General features: G+C 50.7%; 2 protein-coding genes across 2 annotated transcripts; one reads left to right on the forward strand and one right to left on the reverse strand.

Moving 5' to 3' along the window:
• Nucleotides 1-4,230: 4,230 nt before the first annotated feature.
• On the reverse strand, nt 4,231-5,790 carry Gpr152 (G protein-coupled receptor 152). Its single transcript, XM_032895301.1, has one exon. It carries the CDS (start codon nt 5,788-5,790, stop codon nt 4,231-4,233), a length of 1,560 nt encoding a protein of 519 aa, XP_032751192.1.
• A 2,241-nt stretch (nt 5,791-8,031) lies between these two features.
• On the forward strand, nt 8,032-12,648 carry Cabp4 (calcium binding protein 4). The gene is made up of 6 exons (XM_032891257.1): nt 8,032-9,011; nt 9,415-9,445; nt 9,527-9,670; nt 11,026-11,135; nt 11,793-11,940; nt 12,045-12,648. Exons 1-6 carry the CDS (start codon nt 8,658-8,660, stop codon nt 12,071-12,073), a joined length of 816 nt encoding a protein of 271 aa, XP_032747148.1. The 5' UTR covers nt 8,032-8,657; the 3' UTR covers nt 12,074-12,648.
• The last annotated feature ends 3,341 nt before the right edge of the window (nt 12,649-15,989 follow it).

The raw sequence follows: 15,989 nt of genomic DNA on the forward strand, positions 1-15,989 counted from the left end.
CTTCCTCTGTGTCCATCTCCTGAGTAACCAGTGGTGATAGGAGGCCGGCACTCGATGAGGCAGAGCAGAGGTAAAAGGTGCTTTGTTTAGCCTTCATGAAGCCCCAACTGTGTGTGGGAGGGTAAGAGGGCTCATGTCCGCCGCAGTGGTCACTACACTCTGAAGAAGCAGGCCTAGAGGGGACAGGTGCTTGATTGAGACCTCCCAGCTGGGATTTCGTCCTAGTTTGTTATTTCCAAGGTCTTTAGATTTCTCACTGTTCATACACCCTGGAGCCAGGCAGGCAGAAGTGTGGCTTGATTTGGGTAGCAGATGTTTAAGGGGAAGCCCAGATGAGGCCAGGTGGCTACAATTCTATATACCACTCCCCACCCCTCACATTCCCACATCAGCCCACTTCAAATAAAATCCATAGTCCCATGTTCCTCTGCCAGAATTCCTGTCTGATCCCAGAACATCCACCACTGTCCCCTCTCAGCATGTGTCCCAGTGGCACCAAATTCCCATGTCAGGCTAGCACATCCCACTCCCTTCCTCCTTCTGGAAGCTCTTCCTAGCCTTGAGGAGACCTCATTCGTCAAGGACTCCAGGCCTCACGTGTCACTTCCCCTGTGGACCTTTCTGTGCTCCCCTCTCACCCAGTCCCTGTCTAGCTCTTCCTTGTTCCCATTAGTTGTTCTTAGTCCCAGACGCTACGCCATGTAATAATTTGGCATCCTGCTAAGATTCATGCCAGCAAACGAAAGACAGGGACTTTATCTTGCACACCACCACCCTGTCACCCCCATACTGCCTTCCAATGCCCAGAAGGAGACCCCACCCAGCACCCAGCGTGAAACCACTTCGTGCTGGGTGAATGAATGAGCAGCAGGCCTGAATATAGAATTGCAAAATATTCATATTCACAACTCTCAGAACCAGCACCTGGTTCCTTCAAAGAAACACAGGGATCTCATGTGGAGGGAGAAGGTGTCCCCTGCAGTTGCCTAGGCTGGGGACAGTTTTGAGACTGAGGTCTCCCTTTCTGGCTCCATCTTCTCTAACACAAATCTGTGAGCCACTAGGAAAACTCCTCCTTTTCTTGTAAAACCTTCCTTTTGAGTAGCAACTCTCCCTCATGGGTAAGACTCCCTTTGAGGACCGTGGAAGTGGGACTGGTTCACTCTCTGAGAGATGGGGTGGGCAGGGAAGTTTTATTCTCTGATCTGTCCGCCATGTTGAAAGGGTTTAGGGCCCCTGTTAGGAGAAGGTAGCAGAGTGTCCCAAGGGAGACAGACATTCAGGCTCTGCCCTTAGAGTCAGTGGGGTCCAGTGAAGGGCAGGGGGAGGTGAGCATTTCCTGTGGAAGAGGAGGCACATGGCAGTATAAAGGGGCAGATAATTGGTTCCCAGGCTACCTGCCAGGAGGAGGGCTCTGGCCTAGGCCTCATTTGGCCTCAGGGTGTCCGCTAGAGTATCAGATAATGGCTGTCAGTAACCGAAGACTTATCTACCAAAAGCCAATCATTATTATACCCACTTTACAAATGGGCAAAGCAAGTCCCCAGAAGAACTTTGTTGAAGGCCACACAGTGAATGGGTGGTGGAGACAAGGTCCAATAACCCTTAGAGATGCCCTGAACCCTACACATGTCTGTAAAGTGAAAGGCTGTCCAGAAAGCTCTTTGGTAAATTCTCACTAAATATTTGTTAGAGGAATTAACTCAACAGATACTTCAGAAAGATCTCTCCCACTGGCTTTAGTGCCTCTGGCGGTTTGAATAACAGTGGCCTCCTAGGCTTGTATGTATGAATGCCTGGTCACCAGGGAGTGGAACTCTGATAAAGATTAGAAGGATTAAGAGGTGTGGCTTTGTGGGAGGAACTAAGTCACTGGGGGTGGGCTTTGAGGTTTCAAAAGCCCATGCTAGGCCCACTTCATTCTCTCTGCCTGTGAACGTAGCTCTCAACAACTTCTCTAGCACTATGCCTGCCACCATGATCCCCTGACACGACGATCATGAATTAAGCCTCTGAAACTACAAGCAAGCTCCCAGTCAAATGCTTCCTTTTATGAGACTTGTCTTGGTCATGGTGTCTCTTCACAGCAATAGACTAGTGACTAAGACAGGGCCTATCATTCCTTCATGCTACCAGTGTGCTTTGAAACTGCCTTGGCCATTTTGTGGCCTTCTCGTGTGAACCCCACACTTGTTGCCACAAGGAAGAGAACACACCCTCCATTATTTTGTAGTGCTGGTGACTGAGCCCATGGCCTTGAGTGTTTCGGGCAAGCACCCTACTATCGAGCTGTATCACCAGCCTTTGCTTTTCTTTAGATTTATTTAATTTAATTTTTATGTATATCTGTCTGTACGTGTGTAGGTGCCCATGGAGATCAGAAGGAGGTGTTGGGGGTTGGGGATTTAGCTCAGTGGTAGAGCCCTTGCCTAGGAAGCACAAGGCCCTGGGTTCGGTCCCCAGCTCCGAAAAAAAGAACCAAAAAAAAAAAGAAGGAGGTGTTGGGTCCCCTGGAGCTGGAGTTTCATGAGTGTAAGTTGCCATATGTGTGTGCTGAGAACCAACGCTGGTCCTTTACGAGAATATTGTATTCTCTTAGTTGCTAAGCCAACGCTCCTATCCCACCAGCCTTTGCTCTTTTGATCCAGGGTCTCACTATGTAGTCCAGGCTGGCCTTGCATCCTGAGTCCTAGGATTACAGGAGCGAGCCATGCCCAGCACATTCCCCCCATCATACGGATCAGGAAATTGCCCTTAAGAAGGAGTTTGCAACACTGCAGATGTGCCCGTACCCCTCTACGCTGCCTGCACAGCCTGCCGTCTTGCCTTTTTAAGATGCAAGCTTCCTGGAAAAAGCTTCCTATAAACCATCACTGTTGTGGACGTCTGGGCTGAGGGCATTTTCTCAGCCACTCACTGACTAACAGGAGAGGACAGTGGGATAAGGGAGGGAGATCTGATCTGGGAACGCTAGAGGCTAGGAAGAGAAAATTGATTTGGGTAAAGAGGGGGTGACTGGAGAGAAGCATGTGGGAAATCATTCTCAGAACTTCCTGTTTTGTTTTGTTTTTCCCTTGCAGCATCTGCAGCTGGAGAGGAAGAGCAGTCTCAGCTCTGTGACTTCCGGAGCTTATGCCCTCCCTGGGACCACGGCGCCCAGGGCCCTGTGCCTTTAGGCAGCGTCTTGTCTGTATCCCAGGGTTCAAATTGTAGTGCACTCTGCACCTGCAGTTTTCCCAGATCCTATCCAGCCCTCCCTGAGGGCTAGTGACAGGTGACATTAGAACTGCTCTTGAATGGAGTTAGACCTTGAGGATTTCTTGAGTCTCTCACCCTCAAGGCACCCTCAGGGCACCCTGAGGTCTGCCACCCAAGCAGTCAGAGGATCTCAGGTACTTCAGTGAGATGGTGGTGCTGTCCTCCTGCCGTGCAGTCCCAGGCCCTGGGGGCCATTTTTCTGTCAGTGACATCTGCCCCAGAGCCTCACCGTGTGCCAGGCTCCAGCATGCGCCACACTCACTTTCTTAAGTAATCCTCAAAGGGCCCTCAGGAGCATGGCGGTTTCCCAAGCCAGGGCGTGACAGAGCTGGATTTGAATCCAGGCCTGGCTGCTCCTGACCCTTGCCTGGATGCCTCATTCTTGGTTGTACCTTGACACAAATCCTGTCCAAGGCTTTGTGTGCTGGGGGTAGTCGAGCATCGGAGACAGCTTGGCTGTGCCAGGCCGATTGGCTCCTGCCAGAGTCTGTGGGCGCCTGGAAGTCTCCCTTCTCTACAGGAAATTTTTTGTTGGGTGCCCAAGCCAGAAAACCAGACAGGAATGGGGAAAGTTAGGGAAAGATTAGAAAGAGATCAGTTCAAGCCCAGAGAAAATGTCTCACACTATCTTCCTCCAGGCAGATAGAGGCAATAAGGGGAAGGAATCATGGACCGTGGGGGACTGGAGGATAGAACCCAGCAGGACCCTCCTCACTGGCTCAAGGATGTTGGGTGTCTGTATGCGATGGGGGTAGTAATGCAAAAAAGCCTGGTGAGAACAGGGTGGAGACATTCACAGCACCCTGCCTGGGACTTTTGGCTGACTGGTTTCACTTCCCCTCAGCCCTCCCAGCAAGCTCAAGGGACTCAGTGGGGTTTTTCACTGCTGGGTTTCTTCATGTTCCCACCTCTGCCCAGCTGCTTTCTCTCTGATTTCTTCTACTGCCCTGGTGGGCCTGGGCCTCCTGTCACTCAAGTAGGTCCTGCACTGGGGGCTTCTTTTGGGGGAACATTGTTAGGACTTTCTTCCTGGGGAACAGCTGGTCTGTCTACATTCTCAGGGACCCCAGGAGTGGGATCTGGGGATGGACTAGGGGAATTTTCCTCACCAGGGTTAGAGGCTGACTCAGCCCCACAGGCAGGAGCCTGGGCCTCTATGCTTGACTGTGACTGGGCCACAGGATCCAGTTGTGACTGGGTCAGAGAGTCCACTTGCGGTTGGATCACATAATTTGATTGTGGTTGGGCTGAAGGGTTTACTTGAGGTTGAGCTGTGGGATCCAACTGTGGCTGGGTCAAAGGGTTCACCTCAAGTTGAACCACAGTGTCCATTGGTGGCTGGATCAGGGAGTCCACCTCAGGCTGGACCACAGAATCTGACTGTGGCTGGACTGAGGAGCTCACCTCAGACTGGACCACAGAATCTGACTGTTGCTGGACAGAGGGATTCCCCTGAGGCTGGACCACAGGATCCAACCTTGACAGGCCTTCAACTGTTGGTCCTGGCAGAGTCAAGCCCTCAGAGGTCACCTGGGTCTGTGACTCTACAGGTGTGAAGTTTCCAGGTCGTTCCTCACAGACAGCAGCTGCAAAGGAGGAGAACACAGTGCGTAGCAGGGCCCGGAGGTCAGCACTGGCCGCCAGGCATAGGAAGGGGCTCAGGCAGCTGTTAAGCAGGATCAGGTAGTCAGAATAGACCAGGGCTTCCCAGAGCAGGTAGCCAGGGTAGACATCCCATAAGAAAGCCAGATAGAACAACTGTGCCAGCTGGTAGGGTAGCCTCAGGACCACATAGGCTGACAAAATGGTCTTGGCCACACGGGCAAAGCCCTGGCAGGCCATGCGCCTAGGTTGGTGCCCACAACAGGTCTTGCAAGCAGTGGCTTGGGTGAGAACATGGCAGACCAGCAGCAAGAGGAAGGGCAGAAAGCCCCCCAAGATCTCAAGCATCCGCAGAGGCAGCTCCTCAGTGTCCCAGAAGTCCAGGCAGATGACTAGGTCATACCACCAGACAGCAGCCTCAGGGAAGACCAACCAGGGCACACTGAAGAGTGTAGCCAGCACCCACACCCCAGCGCACACCCAGAGGGGCAGGCGGGCTGGACGATGCCCCGGGTACCATCGTGGGCACAGCGCCAGCAAGCAGCGGTCCAGGCTGAGGGCTGTCAATAGGAAGAGGCCGGAGGAATAGGACACACCCCACAGGAAGTAGTAGAAGCGGCAGGCGGCAGTGCCCAGCGGCCAGTGCCCTCCATGCTGGATTTCCAGGATTTGAAAAGTCGCTGCTGCCAGGAATAAGAAGTCAGAGAGGGCCAGGCTGAGCAGGAGCAAGGCCAATCTGGTGCCAGCCCCGTGCCGGGCCTGTGAGCCAGCCAGCCATGCCATCAGCCCATTGGCTGGCAGTCCCAGGAGCAGCAAGGCCACCAGAAAGACTGTGTCCCAGCTGCCCTGAGGGTAGTAGTCCTCATCACTGAGCTCTGTGCGGGGACCGTGGCCAGCAGCACCCAGGTTGGCTTCCATAGCAGTGTCCATTCTGGGTCCTCAGCGTAGTGCAGGACATGGACTGCCAGTCTGCTGAATCAACAAATGCGTGATGGCTTGGTATGAGAGAGATGATGCTGTGCACTTTCAGGACAGTCACTGGCCCTCTCTGGGCCAGCCAGTATTATTACTTTTTGAGTAATTAGCCTGTGCAGGGCACTTAAATAGATAACCTCAGATGGTCCCCCTATAATCAATTTTACCAGTGAGGAAATGGTTGTCCACTAACTCTGATTTGGTGAAGGTTACAGATATGTCAGCAATGCAGACTAAACTTAATACCATTTTGTTACATGGAAGCCACGTGCTCAAGTGCATTTCTTAGGGAGACTATTAAATGTTGTCTTCAGACAGGGTTTTGCTGTGGGACCCTGGCTGGCCTGGAACTTGCTGTATAGACCAGAATGGTCTCAAACTTGAAGTAATCCTTTTTTTTTTTTTTTCCGGAGCTGGGGACCGAACCCAGGGCCTTGCGCTCGCTAGGCAAGCGCTCTACCGCTGAGCTAAATCCCCAACCCCTGAAGTAATCCTTTTGTGTTAGTCTTTTAAATGCTGGGATTACCAGCCTGTGCTGCCAGCTTTGTTTTTTGTTTGTTTGTTTGTTTGTTTTAAGATTTATTTATCTGAGGCCAGGCATGGTGTCAAATGCCTTTAATTCTAGCACTTAGAAGGCACAGAAACAGGTGAATCTATGAGTACGAGGCCAGCCTAGCCTACATAGAAATTTCCAGGCCAGCTAAGAGTGTGTTCTGGTGTCCAGAAAGGAGGTTGGATCTCCTAGAACTAGAGTTACATGGGAGTTTAGAGCTACCACATCAGATTGAGAACTGAACTTTGCTCCTCTATGAGAGCAACAAATGTCTTTAACAGCCAAACCATCTTTTCTCTCCAATCCTGACTTAAAGTTTTTGAAACAAGATCTCATGTAGCCAAAACTGACCTCAGTCTCATTATGCGGTATTGAGGATTGAACCCAAGGCCTCTTGCGTGCCTGGCAAGCATTCTACCAACCTCACATCTCCTGATCCCTGCCCCTGGTTTCTTTCAGACAGGATGTCACTATGTAGACCAGGCAAGCCTTAACATTTAAATGATCCTCCTGCCTCTGCTTCCACAGTGCTGGGATTATGAGGAGTACACTGCCGTGCCCAGCTTCAGCTGTAAGTCCTGGAACATCTGTGTCAGTGGAGAGATGGCGCTCCGAATTAAAGCTGTGGGAGCAACCCCCTAGTGTTCCACAAGACACTTTAAAATCACTTAAAGGTAGTGAGGTTGGTAATATCAGTACTTGGGAAGCAGAAGCAGGGGAATTGCTATGAGTTCAAGGCCAGCCTACACTACAGAGGTTTAAAAGCTTCTCTCAAAATGACCACAGCTGGCACACACCTGCAATGTCACATTGGAGAAATGGGTAAGAGAGTCAGGAGTTCAAGGCTGGACTTCTTTTCTTGAGAGTTTGAAGTCAGCCTGGGATACATAAGCCATTATCCCAAAAGAGAAAGAAAAAGTACAGAATCATCCCTTCACAAAATCCTGATCCAAATGTTTAAAATCCCAGGAATGGGAGTGCCATTAGTGACACCTCGGCATGTCAGGTGAGGGCTGAGCCTCCAGGCTGGCAGGCTGTGGCTAGGAGGGTCCTGTGAGCAGCTTGTGACTCCAGTGCCTTGCAGTACCACCTGCGTTTCTTCCCTGCACCTCAGAGTTCAGCACAGGTGGCCCTGTTTGTCACTGGAGGCTCTGTATAGGGGAGACAGTGGCTCTGCAGGATGATGGCAATGAGGTGGCCAGGGGGAACCCAGTGCCTTCTGCTGTCACTCTACCTCTCACAACTGGTGGAGGGAAGAAAGCATCCCTCTGAGGGTGAGAGAGGGACTGGCTACTGGAACATATCTAGATCATGCCCGGAACCCATGGTTGCAGCCACTATGCCCATGGCTCCCCACCTCAGCCTCCTCTATGAATTCCAGCCCCTCTGGCCTCAGAGCCTGGATGCCCTTCTCTCAAGGCCTGGCTTACCTGGGAGGCACAAGCCAGGTAGAGAGAGCAGGGTGATGCCTGCTTGCCCAAGGTCCAGCCACCAACCGGTCCCACGGTGGAGCTTGCCGCATGGCACCCAGTGTCGATATGGAGGCAGACAGGCAGGAAACCCAAGCTGAGGGAGCATTAATCATTCATGGGTCTGCTCTCCTGGAAACCCTAACCGTGGCCCCACAGGGCTCAGTTGCCAGCCAGGGTCCCCCATTCCAAGAAGGTCAGACAATGGAGAGACCCTTTGATAGGAATTCCTCCAGCCCAGAGCAGGCTGTGTCACCTTCATTTTCCCATCAGCATCCAAGGCCTCTGGCCTGGCCTCTTTTTCAAAGTTTCATATGTCCTATACCCCATTCGGGATATTACTCCATAAGAGACTCAAGGTGACAATTCTCAGCCTTTTCTAGTATGCCTCCTCCTGCCTTCGGGGCCTTCACTGATCTGCTTGGCCACACGAAGTTCAGCTACGGAACACTCTGGGATAAACGTGCCAGTGTGTCTCCATTTCACAGATGGGGAAACTGAGGCTTGGAATGATGAATTGGCAAGAGTAGCTGAGCTTAAGTGTGAGTTCCCTGAAGCTGCCGCACCCTGGCCTCTTCACTCTTGAGAACAGTTTTCAAGACTCATCTGGTGCTGCCAGGCCATCCTGGGGCAGAGGGCAGGGATTAGGCTGGCTGCCTGACTCATTTACCCTAATCTCCTTCACTGTGGATCCCAGGTGATCAACTCTAGCCTGGGGGGGCCATAAGCAGCTTTCTGGGCCTGAGAAGCAAGGGCAGGCACTCTAGGGAGCTACATCGCTGAGTCTTGCCATCTTCTACATGGCAACAGAGCACAGTGCACAGCTGGCTCCTGCCCCCCAGAAGATCCCTAAAGGAGCTGTTCTTCCCAGGAGTGCTGCTGAAGACCCTGCCTCGACCAGGAGAAGAAGCAAGAAGGAGAATTGGCACCCAGGGGCCCAGAAAGCCAGTTCTGGGGAACAGTCCTCTAGCCAGAGCTCTGAGGCCTCAGGAAGCAGCAAGAACTCCTCAAGGACCAAAGTGGGGCAGGAGGAACCATCCTCAGCACCTACCCGGCAAGCCTCTCACCGACAGTCCCACCGACACCGTTCTGACCCTCAACAGGATGCTGCTCAAAGGACTTATGGGCCCCTGCTCAACCGCATGTTTGGAAAGGTCAGGGGGTCTAGGAGGGGCGGTTGAGGGTAATTCTTCTCATCTTTATCCCTTCCTGCTCCTATATGCCAAGGCCTCCTGCTTCTTGTGCCTCAGATTGAGAAATACAAGAGAGGGTAGAGTTGTGACCTTTTGTGCCCTAGATCAGGAAAGCCAGTGAGGGAAAAGGTTGGCCTCAGGCCAGCTGGTATAGTAAGCAGAGGCAACACCACACCTCATGCCTGATATCTTGGAAACACATTTGAAGTTACAAAAGCATGGGGAGAAGGATACTCTCTGCTTGTGGAATCTCTAGGATTTCAACTCTCTTCAGCTGCTGTGGTGGGGCCAGCCCTGCCCAGTGCACTTGCAGAGGCTGGGAGAGCTGTGGCAAACTGGGACATGCTGGCTTATTCCTGTACAGGATCGTGAGCTGGGCCCTGAAGAGTTGGAAGGTGAGTGTCCCTTGCTGTTGCTGGGAGGTGGAAGGTGACCTGAGTCTGGCCTCCTGGCCTGACTTCTGCTAATCCCTTCAGAGCTCCAGGCTGCCTTTGAGGAGTTTGACACTGACCAGGATGGCTACATCGGCTACCGGGAACTAGGTGACTGCATGCGGACTCTGGGCTACATGCCCACGGAGATGGAGCTGCTCGAAGTGTCCCAGCACGTGAAGATGCGCAGTGAGTGATGGGGCCCTGCTGGGTGATTGGGTTGGGAGCCAGCCTGGTTACCCAGAGGGTGGGTGGGCCATGGTTTCTTACCTTTATTTTTAGGTATTATTAGTGGGGGATGGGATGTGTGTGCCCTAGTGTGCATTTGGAGGTCAGAATTCAGCTAGCTGTTGGTGGAAGAGAATGCTTCTATCGTGTGAGTTCCAGGGATCCACTGAGACTCAGGTCATTAGGCGTGGTGGTAAGCACCTTTGTCCACGGAGCCCTCTGCTGCTATGGCTTCTTTCTTTAGTTTTACAATTTCCAAGAGGAGCATGGGATTTGCCCTTCATTTGCATGTCCTGGTTTGCTTTCTATTGCTGTGATAAATACCATGACCAAAAGCAACTTGGAGAGAAAATGATTTATTTTGTATTATATTTTACAATTCAATCATTGAGGAAGTCAGGGCAGAAACTCAAGGCAGGAACCTGGATGTAGGAACTGAATGGAAACTAGAAAAATGCTGCTTCCAAGCTTGCTCTTCCAGGAACACCTTCCCAGGAGTTGTACCACTCACAAGGGAATGGGCTTTCCTACATCAACCACTAATCAAGAAAATGCCCCACAGACTGGTCTATGGGCCAGTCTGAGGGAGGCAATGCTCAACTGAAGTTCTCTCCTCCTAGATGACCCTAGCTTATGTCAAGTTGACAAAAACGAAATAAAACAACAACAAAAACCAACAAAACAAAATGAAACAAAAAAGCCCCCAAAACAGAGCAGCGGCACACTCCTTTAATACTAGCTCTAGGGAGGCAGAGGCAGGAGGGTGTCTATGAGTTCAAGGCCAGCCTAGTCTACTTAGTGAGCTCTAGGCCAGTGAGGACTGAATAGAGAAACCCTGCCTCAAGCACAAAGAGCATCTGGGGTCATTCATCTCGGTCCCCCAGAGTTGTTAGTTGCCTATTGGTGACTTAGTTGCCTATTGGCGTCTTGGGTTTGGATGGTGTGGCAGTGCTTTGGAAAGGTGCTTAGTGCTTTCTACTTAGCTCCTATAGCCCTGTTTTTTTAGCAGCCATAGCCCTGTTCCATGGAGTAGCTTCTTCCAGGCCCATCCCAGGATGAGAGCAGGACGGTTAGTAAGCCACCCAAGGTCTCAGACGGCAACAGGATTTGAACTTGGGCTGCCTGCTCTGAAGCCAGGTCATTTTCGGGCCCACTGGTGCTTCATGGAGATCAGGAGCATCCCTGACCCCCAGTATGCAAGAAACCCCTTTTTGAGCAAGGACCTAGGTGTGCCTTTGTGGATTCAGAACCCTAGTGGGAAGACAGAGTGTGGCATCGCCGACAAGCAGATTGTGATGCTCTGCCTGGGTCCACAGTGGGGGGCTTTGTGGATTTTGAAGAGTTTGTGGAACTGATAAGCCCCAAACTGAGGGAGGAGACAGCTCACATGCTGGGTGTGCGGGAGCTGCGGATCGCCTTCCGAGAGGTAAGAAGTACAAGGGTGTGGCAAATGGGTGGCAAGCATGGACTACATCCTTACTAGGAAACCTCAGCCTTCAGGAGGCCCAGAGAGGCAAGACTAGGGTCCAGGGACAGGTAGTGATGGCCTGGCTGACTCCTAGTTCAGGTCTTCAAATCAGGGGAACTTCCCACCATAGGAGACAATGTTGGTTATTGAAGTTGGGGAGGGTTAGACAGCTGGTGAGTAGCATCATTGCCTGGCATCAGGTAGTTCAGTTGATAAATTGTATAGCTAGTATGCACAAAGCCCTGGGTTCAATTCCTAGCACCAAAGAAAATCAGGCTTGGTAGTATATACATGTATGTAATCCAGGACTTGGGCGGTAGAGAAGGCAGGAGGATAAGGAGTTCAAGGCTGTGCTGAGTTTGAGGACAGCCTGGCCTGCAGGAGACACTGTCTCAACCATACAAACCCATCAACTAAAGCCGAAGATGGGAGCATAGTGGTCCACGCTTTTAATCCCAATACTTGGGAGGCAGAGGCAAGAGACTGAGTGTGAGGCCAGTCTGGGCAGGAGGACATAGTAAGGCTCTGCTTTAAATAAAAAAGGAAACGAGGCCGGTAGAGCCAAGTATGGAGGCAACATGGCGTAGGAGCCCTGCTTGGACTCTACTTTGACAGTTTGACAAGGACAGAGATGGACGGATCACAGTGGCGGAGCTGCGGCAGGCAGCACCCGCTCTGCTGGGGGAACCACTAGAGGGCACTGAACTGGATGAGATGTTGAGAGACATGGACCTCAATGGCGATGGCACTATAGACTTTGACGGTGAGTCACCCCTACAGACAGACACCTCTCCCATGCCTCTAGCACCTTGAACCTCCTTCAGTCCCTGACCTGGATTGACCTTTCCTTTCCCTTCTCTCCTGCAGAGTTTGTACTGATGCTATCTACAGGCTGAGGCACCTTCAGGGACAACATACTGCCCCTGGGGGCCAAGACAGCAGCAGGAACCAGGCTACGCAAGAGAGAGATACCCCTCCCCCAACCCCTAGGCTACTTCACCTCTGACCACACCCGACTCCAGTGTCTGCCTGTGCTGTCTTCTCCTCCCACCCCCAAACTGTGGAGGGGGAAAAAATTGAAGCTGGTTGCAGCTCTCACTGGAGAACAAGATTTGAATTTCTTTAGATCCTGGAGAGGTAGGGGGCTCCCCTGCACCAGCTGCATTCAAACAAATGAGGCACAGTGCCCTGGGGGGGGGGGATTCCTAGGATGCAGTGAATGGAGAGGGGGACTTGATCGCTTCCCCCTACTTGTGTGTACAAAGTGTTGTTTTTGAAAAATGAACTTGGGCCTGGTAATGGCTTAGCAGGTAAAATTTTTGGTTCCCAAGCCTGAACTGGATCCCTGCAGCTTGTGAGGTGGGAGAGAGCCAACTTCACAAAGTTGCTCTCTGGTATGCTAATGTTCTATCCCCCCACCCCCACCCCACTCCTACCATGAATAAATAAATAAATGAAAATTGAATCTGAATCTGTGTGTGGTAGCTCACACTCGTAATCTCTGTATAGGAGGCCTAGGCAAAAGGGGCAGAAGTTCCAACACCGAAAGAACCTGAGAGGAAGGGCTGGCCCCGAGCTCAGTGTTGGGCCTCAGGAGTGAGCAGGCGTCCGGGAATTCAGTTCCAGACTGAGTTTTGGGCGCCTAGATTATAACACTCACCAGGGACAGAGATCCCGGGGGAAGGCATGAGTCACCTACTTACATTCCAAAGTCTGAAAAGGAACCGAGAAGAAGACTCAGGCATGAAAGAGTGGCAGGGCTGAGGGTGACCGGTCAGGGCCTTGAGTGGAAAAAGTTTCTGCAGAGACAAAGGTGATGAAGGGAATCGAGGAAGGGTCAGGCCTTTCTGCACTTGTCCCTGTGACTTCATTGAAGGTTAGCCTGGAAGAGAACAGATACACAGTATACCACTCAATTACCCAGCGGAGGGGCAAGAAGGAAGCGAAGAATTCTGAACAACCTATGTAGGCCAGGCTGTCCTGGAACTCACAGAGACCCTCCTTCTTCTGTTCCTCCCCTCAAATGCTGGGATTGAAGGCAAGTACCACCTACTATAGCCACTAAGGAAATCTTTAAGCCTATCAGTGTGTCTCAAGATAAAGAGATACTGCTTATAGTGTCCACTTAAGAGTTTTTGTTTCCACCAGTGTTTGACAAGTGTGACCAATGTCATCTGGATTTGGTCAGTTATCCAGCAAGAGGCAAGCTCTGGGTTGGAGTGTGACTTAGTGATACAGTGCCTGCCTGGTACTGGCAGGGTCCTGGGCTCAAATGCAAAAAAAAAAAAAAAAAAAAAAAAAGGAAAGAAAGAGAAAAGCCAGAAAGATGACCCTGCAGGTAAAGGTGCCAGTGCCTGGGATTCACATGTGGAAGGAGAGAACTGATTCCCACAGTTGTCCTGACATGCCACATAGGATGTTGCATGTATGACCCTCCATTCTCAAATAAATCATGTGATTTTAACAACAGAAAAAAAAAACCTCATTGGTTACAATTTTAAGTGATTTATACTGGGTCAAAGAATGGAATTTGACTCGTGTCTGCTCACTTAAAAGTTCTTTTTAGTCATGGTGGCCCACATTTTAATGCTAGCCCCATGGAGACACAGGAAGGCAGATCTGAGGTTGAGGGCAGCAACCTCAGATCTACATAGCAAGTTCCAGGCCAATCAGTCAGGGCTACGCACACAGTGAAGCTGTTTGCTTTTGCTTTTGCTTTGGCTTCTTTTGTTTTGTTTTTTGAGACAGGGTATCTGTGTGTAGCCCAGGCAATCCTGGAACTCATTACATAGACCAAGCTGGCCTTGAACCCAGAGATTTGCCTGCCTCTGCCTCCTGAGTGCTGGGATTAAAGGTGTCTGAACCTACCTCCCAGTATGAAACTCTGTCTTAAAAAAAACAAAAGCAATAATAAAAACAAAAAAACAAAACAAAAAAAACAAAAGCAAAATTATTGTGAGTGCGGGTGCCTGCTGTGGCACACATGTGGAGGGCAGAAGATGGCTTGGGGGACTTCCCATCCCCTTTACACAGTAGCACTTGGGGTTCAAATCCAAGCTGTGAGGTAAGTTTAATAACTGCTTTCATCCAGTTTTTGCCAGCTTTCTTTTTAAGCAGTTTTGTAATTTTCCTTTTTCATTCTATGTTCTCATTATTATTTATCCTGCTATAACTGTGTGAACACACCACCAATATAAACTATGGGCTCGGGTTTTGTCTTTGTCACTTTTTGGAGACGTGGCCCAATGGTTCTTACAAAGGACCACATGGAGGCTCACCACCTCCTTGGCGCGAGTTTGCCATAGCACACATGTAAGGTCAGAAGACGTCTCAGCTGCTCTAACATGTTTGCTTTGAGACAGGCAGTGGCTCCTGCTATCTTAGCACTTCTGACACTGGGCCTGTAAGTTTCTGAGGATTCTCCTGTCTCCATCTCTCATCTCTGTAGGAGTTGGAATGGCAAACATCCAGTACTGTATCTAGCTTTATGTGTGGTCAGGAAATTCTGACTCGGATCCTCAGTCACAGGGCGAGCTGCTTTGTCCACTGCTCACCTCCAGCTCCCCCAGTTGTCCATTGGACACTTTTCCTTCTTTTATTTATTTATTTATTTATTTATTTATTTATTTATTTATTAATTATATATGATGAGCACACTGTAGCTGTCTTCAGACACACCAGAAGAGGGCATTGGATCCCACTACAGATGGTTGTGAGCCACCATGTGGTTGCTGGGAATTGAACTCAGGACCTCTGGAAGAGCAGCCAGTGCTCTTAACCACCGAGCCACCTCTCCAGCCCTCACTTTTCCTTTTTCAAGGCAGGGTTTCCCCGTGTGATTCTGACTGTCCTAGAACTCCCTTGGTAGTCTAGGCTGGCCTTGAACTCAGATCGCCTGCTTTTGCCTCCCAAGTGCTGGGATTAAAGGCATGTGCCACCACTGCCTGGCTGTTTTTAAAAATCATATTTATGTATTTGTGCTCAAGTGTCCTATGGAGCATGTGTGGAGAGCCTGTGGGAGTCTTCCCTTTCCTTCGTGTGGGTTTCCGGGATTGAACTCAGGCTGTCAGTCTTCACAGCAAGAGCCTTAATGCTTGGAGCCATCTCACAAGACTCTGGTACAGCTATATAGTCCTGGCCTCGGCTACTTGCAGAGCGTCAGGTTACTCAAGGTGCTCTGACTGCAGGTCTGAGGTTGGAAGGGCTGGTGGGCCAGGAGAGGAGTGGGTCAAAGACTGAGCACAGGACTCTAAGGTGTCCAGCATCCTGCTGTTTCTCTGTGGACACACATGCTTTGGTCTGAAAGAAGGACACCCACTTAGCTGGTCTTCTGGTGGTCTGCAGAGGACATCAGCCTGGTTTCCCTCTTTTCTCCTCTCCCTGAGTTTTAGAAGGGGCTTGGGTTGTGTTTTTGTCCTTGGTGAGTTGGTCCCTACCTATAAACTGGGGCCTTGATCTTCTCATCTGTGAAATGGAGTTGAGCCCATGAGGATTCTAAGACTTGGCTTGAGGGAAGTTCTCCACACAGCGTGTTGCACATGCACTACTGTGAGCTCAGATTTCCATAGATTCTAGTTTTTGCTTGTTTAAGTTTCAGACATTATTAGAAGTCCTGGTTTTCTAAACATTTGAGATGTGTCAAATATTTGGTGATTCTAAGTATCTCTTTGTCACTGTGCTGCTCTGCTGAGAAGCTATGATCCCACACCCTCTGCTCCCTGGTTCTCCCAACCTCTGGGTCTGGAAATAGGGCAGTGGGTTGGTAGAGGGGCACTGCTGCCTGTACATGACCCACATTTAGAGACAGCTATG

The sequence above is a fragment of the Rattus rattus genome, chromosome 2 (assembly GCF_011064425.1).
Source record: "Rattus rattus isolate New Zealand chromosome 2, Rrattus_CSIRO_v1, whole genome shotgun sequence".
Classification (NCBI taxonomy): Eukaryota; Metazoa; Chordata; class Mammalia; order Rodentia; family Muridae; genus Rattus; species Rattus rattus.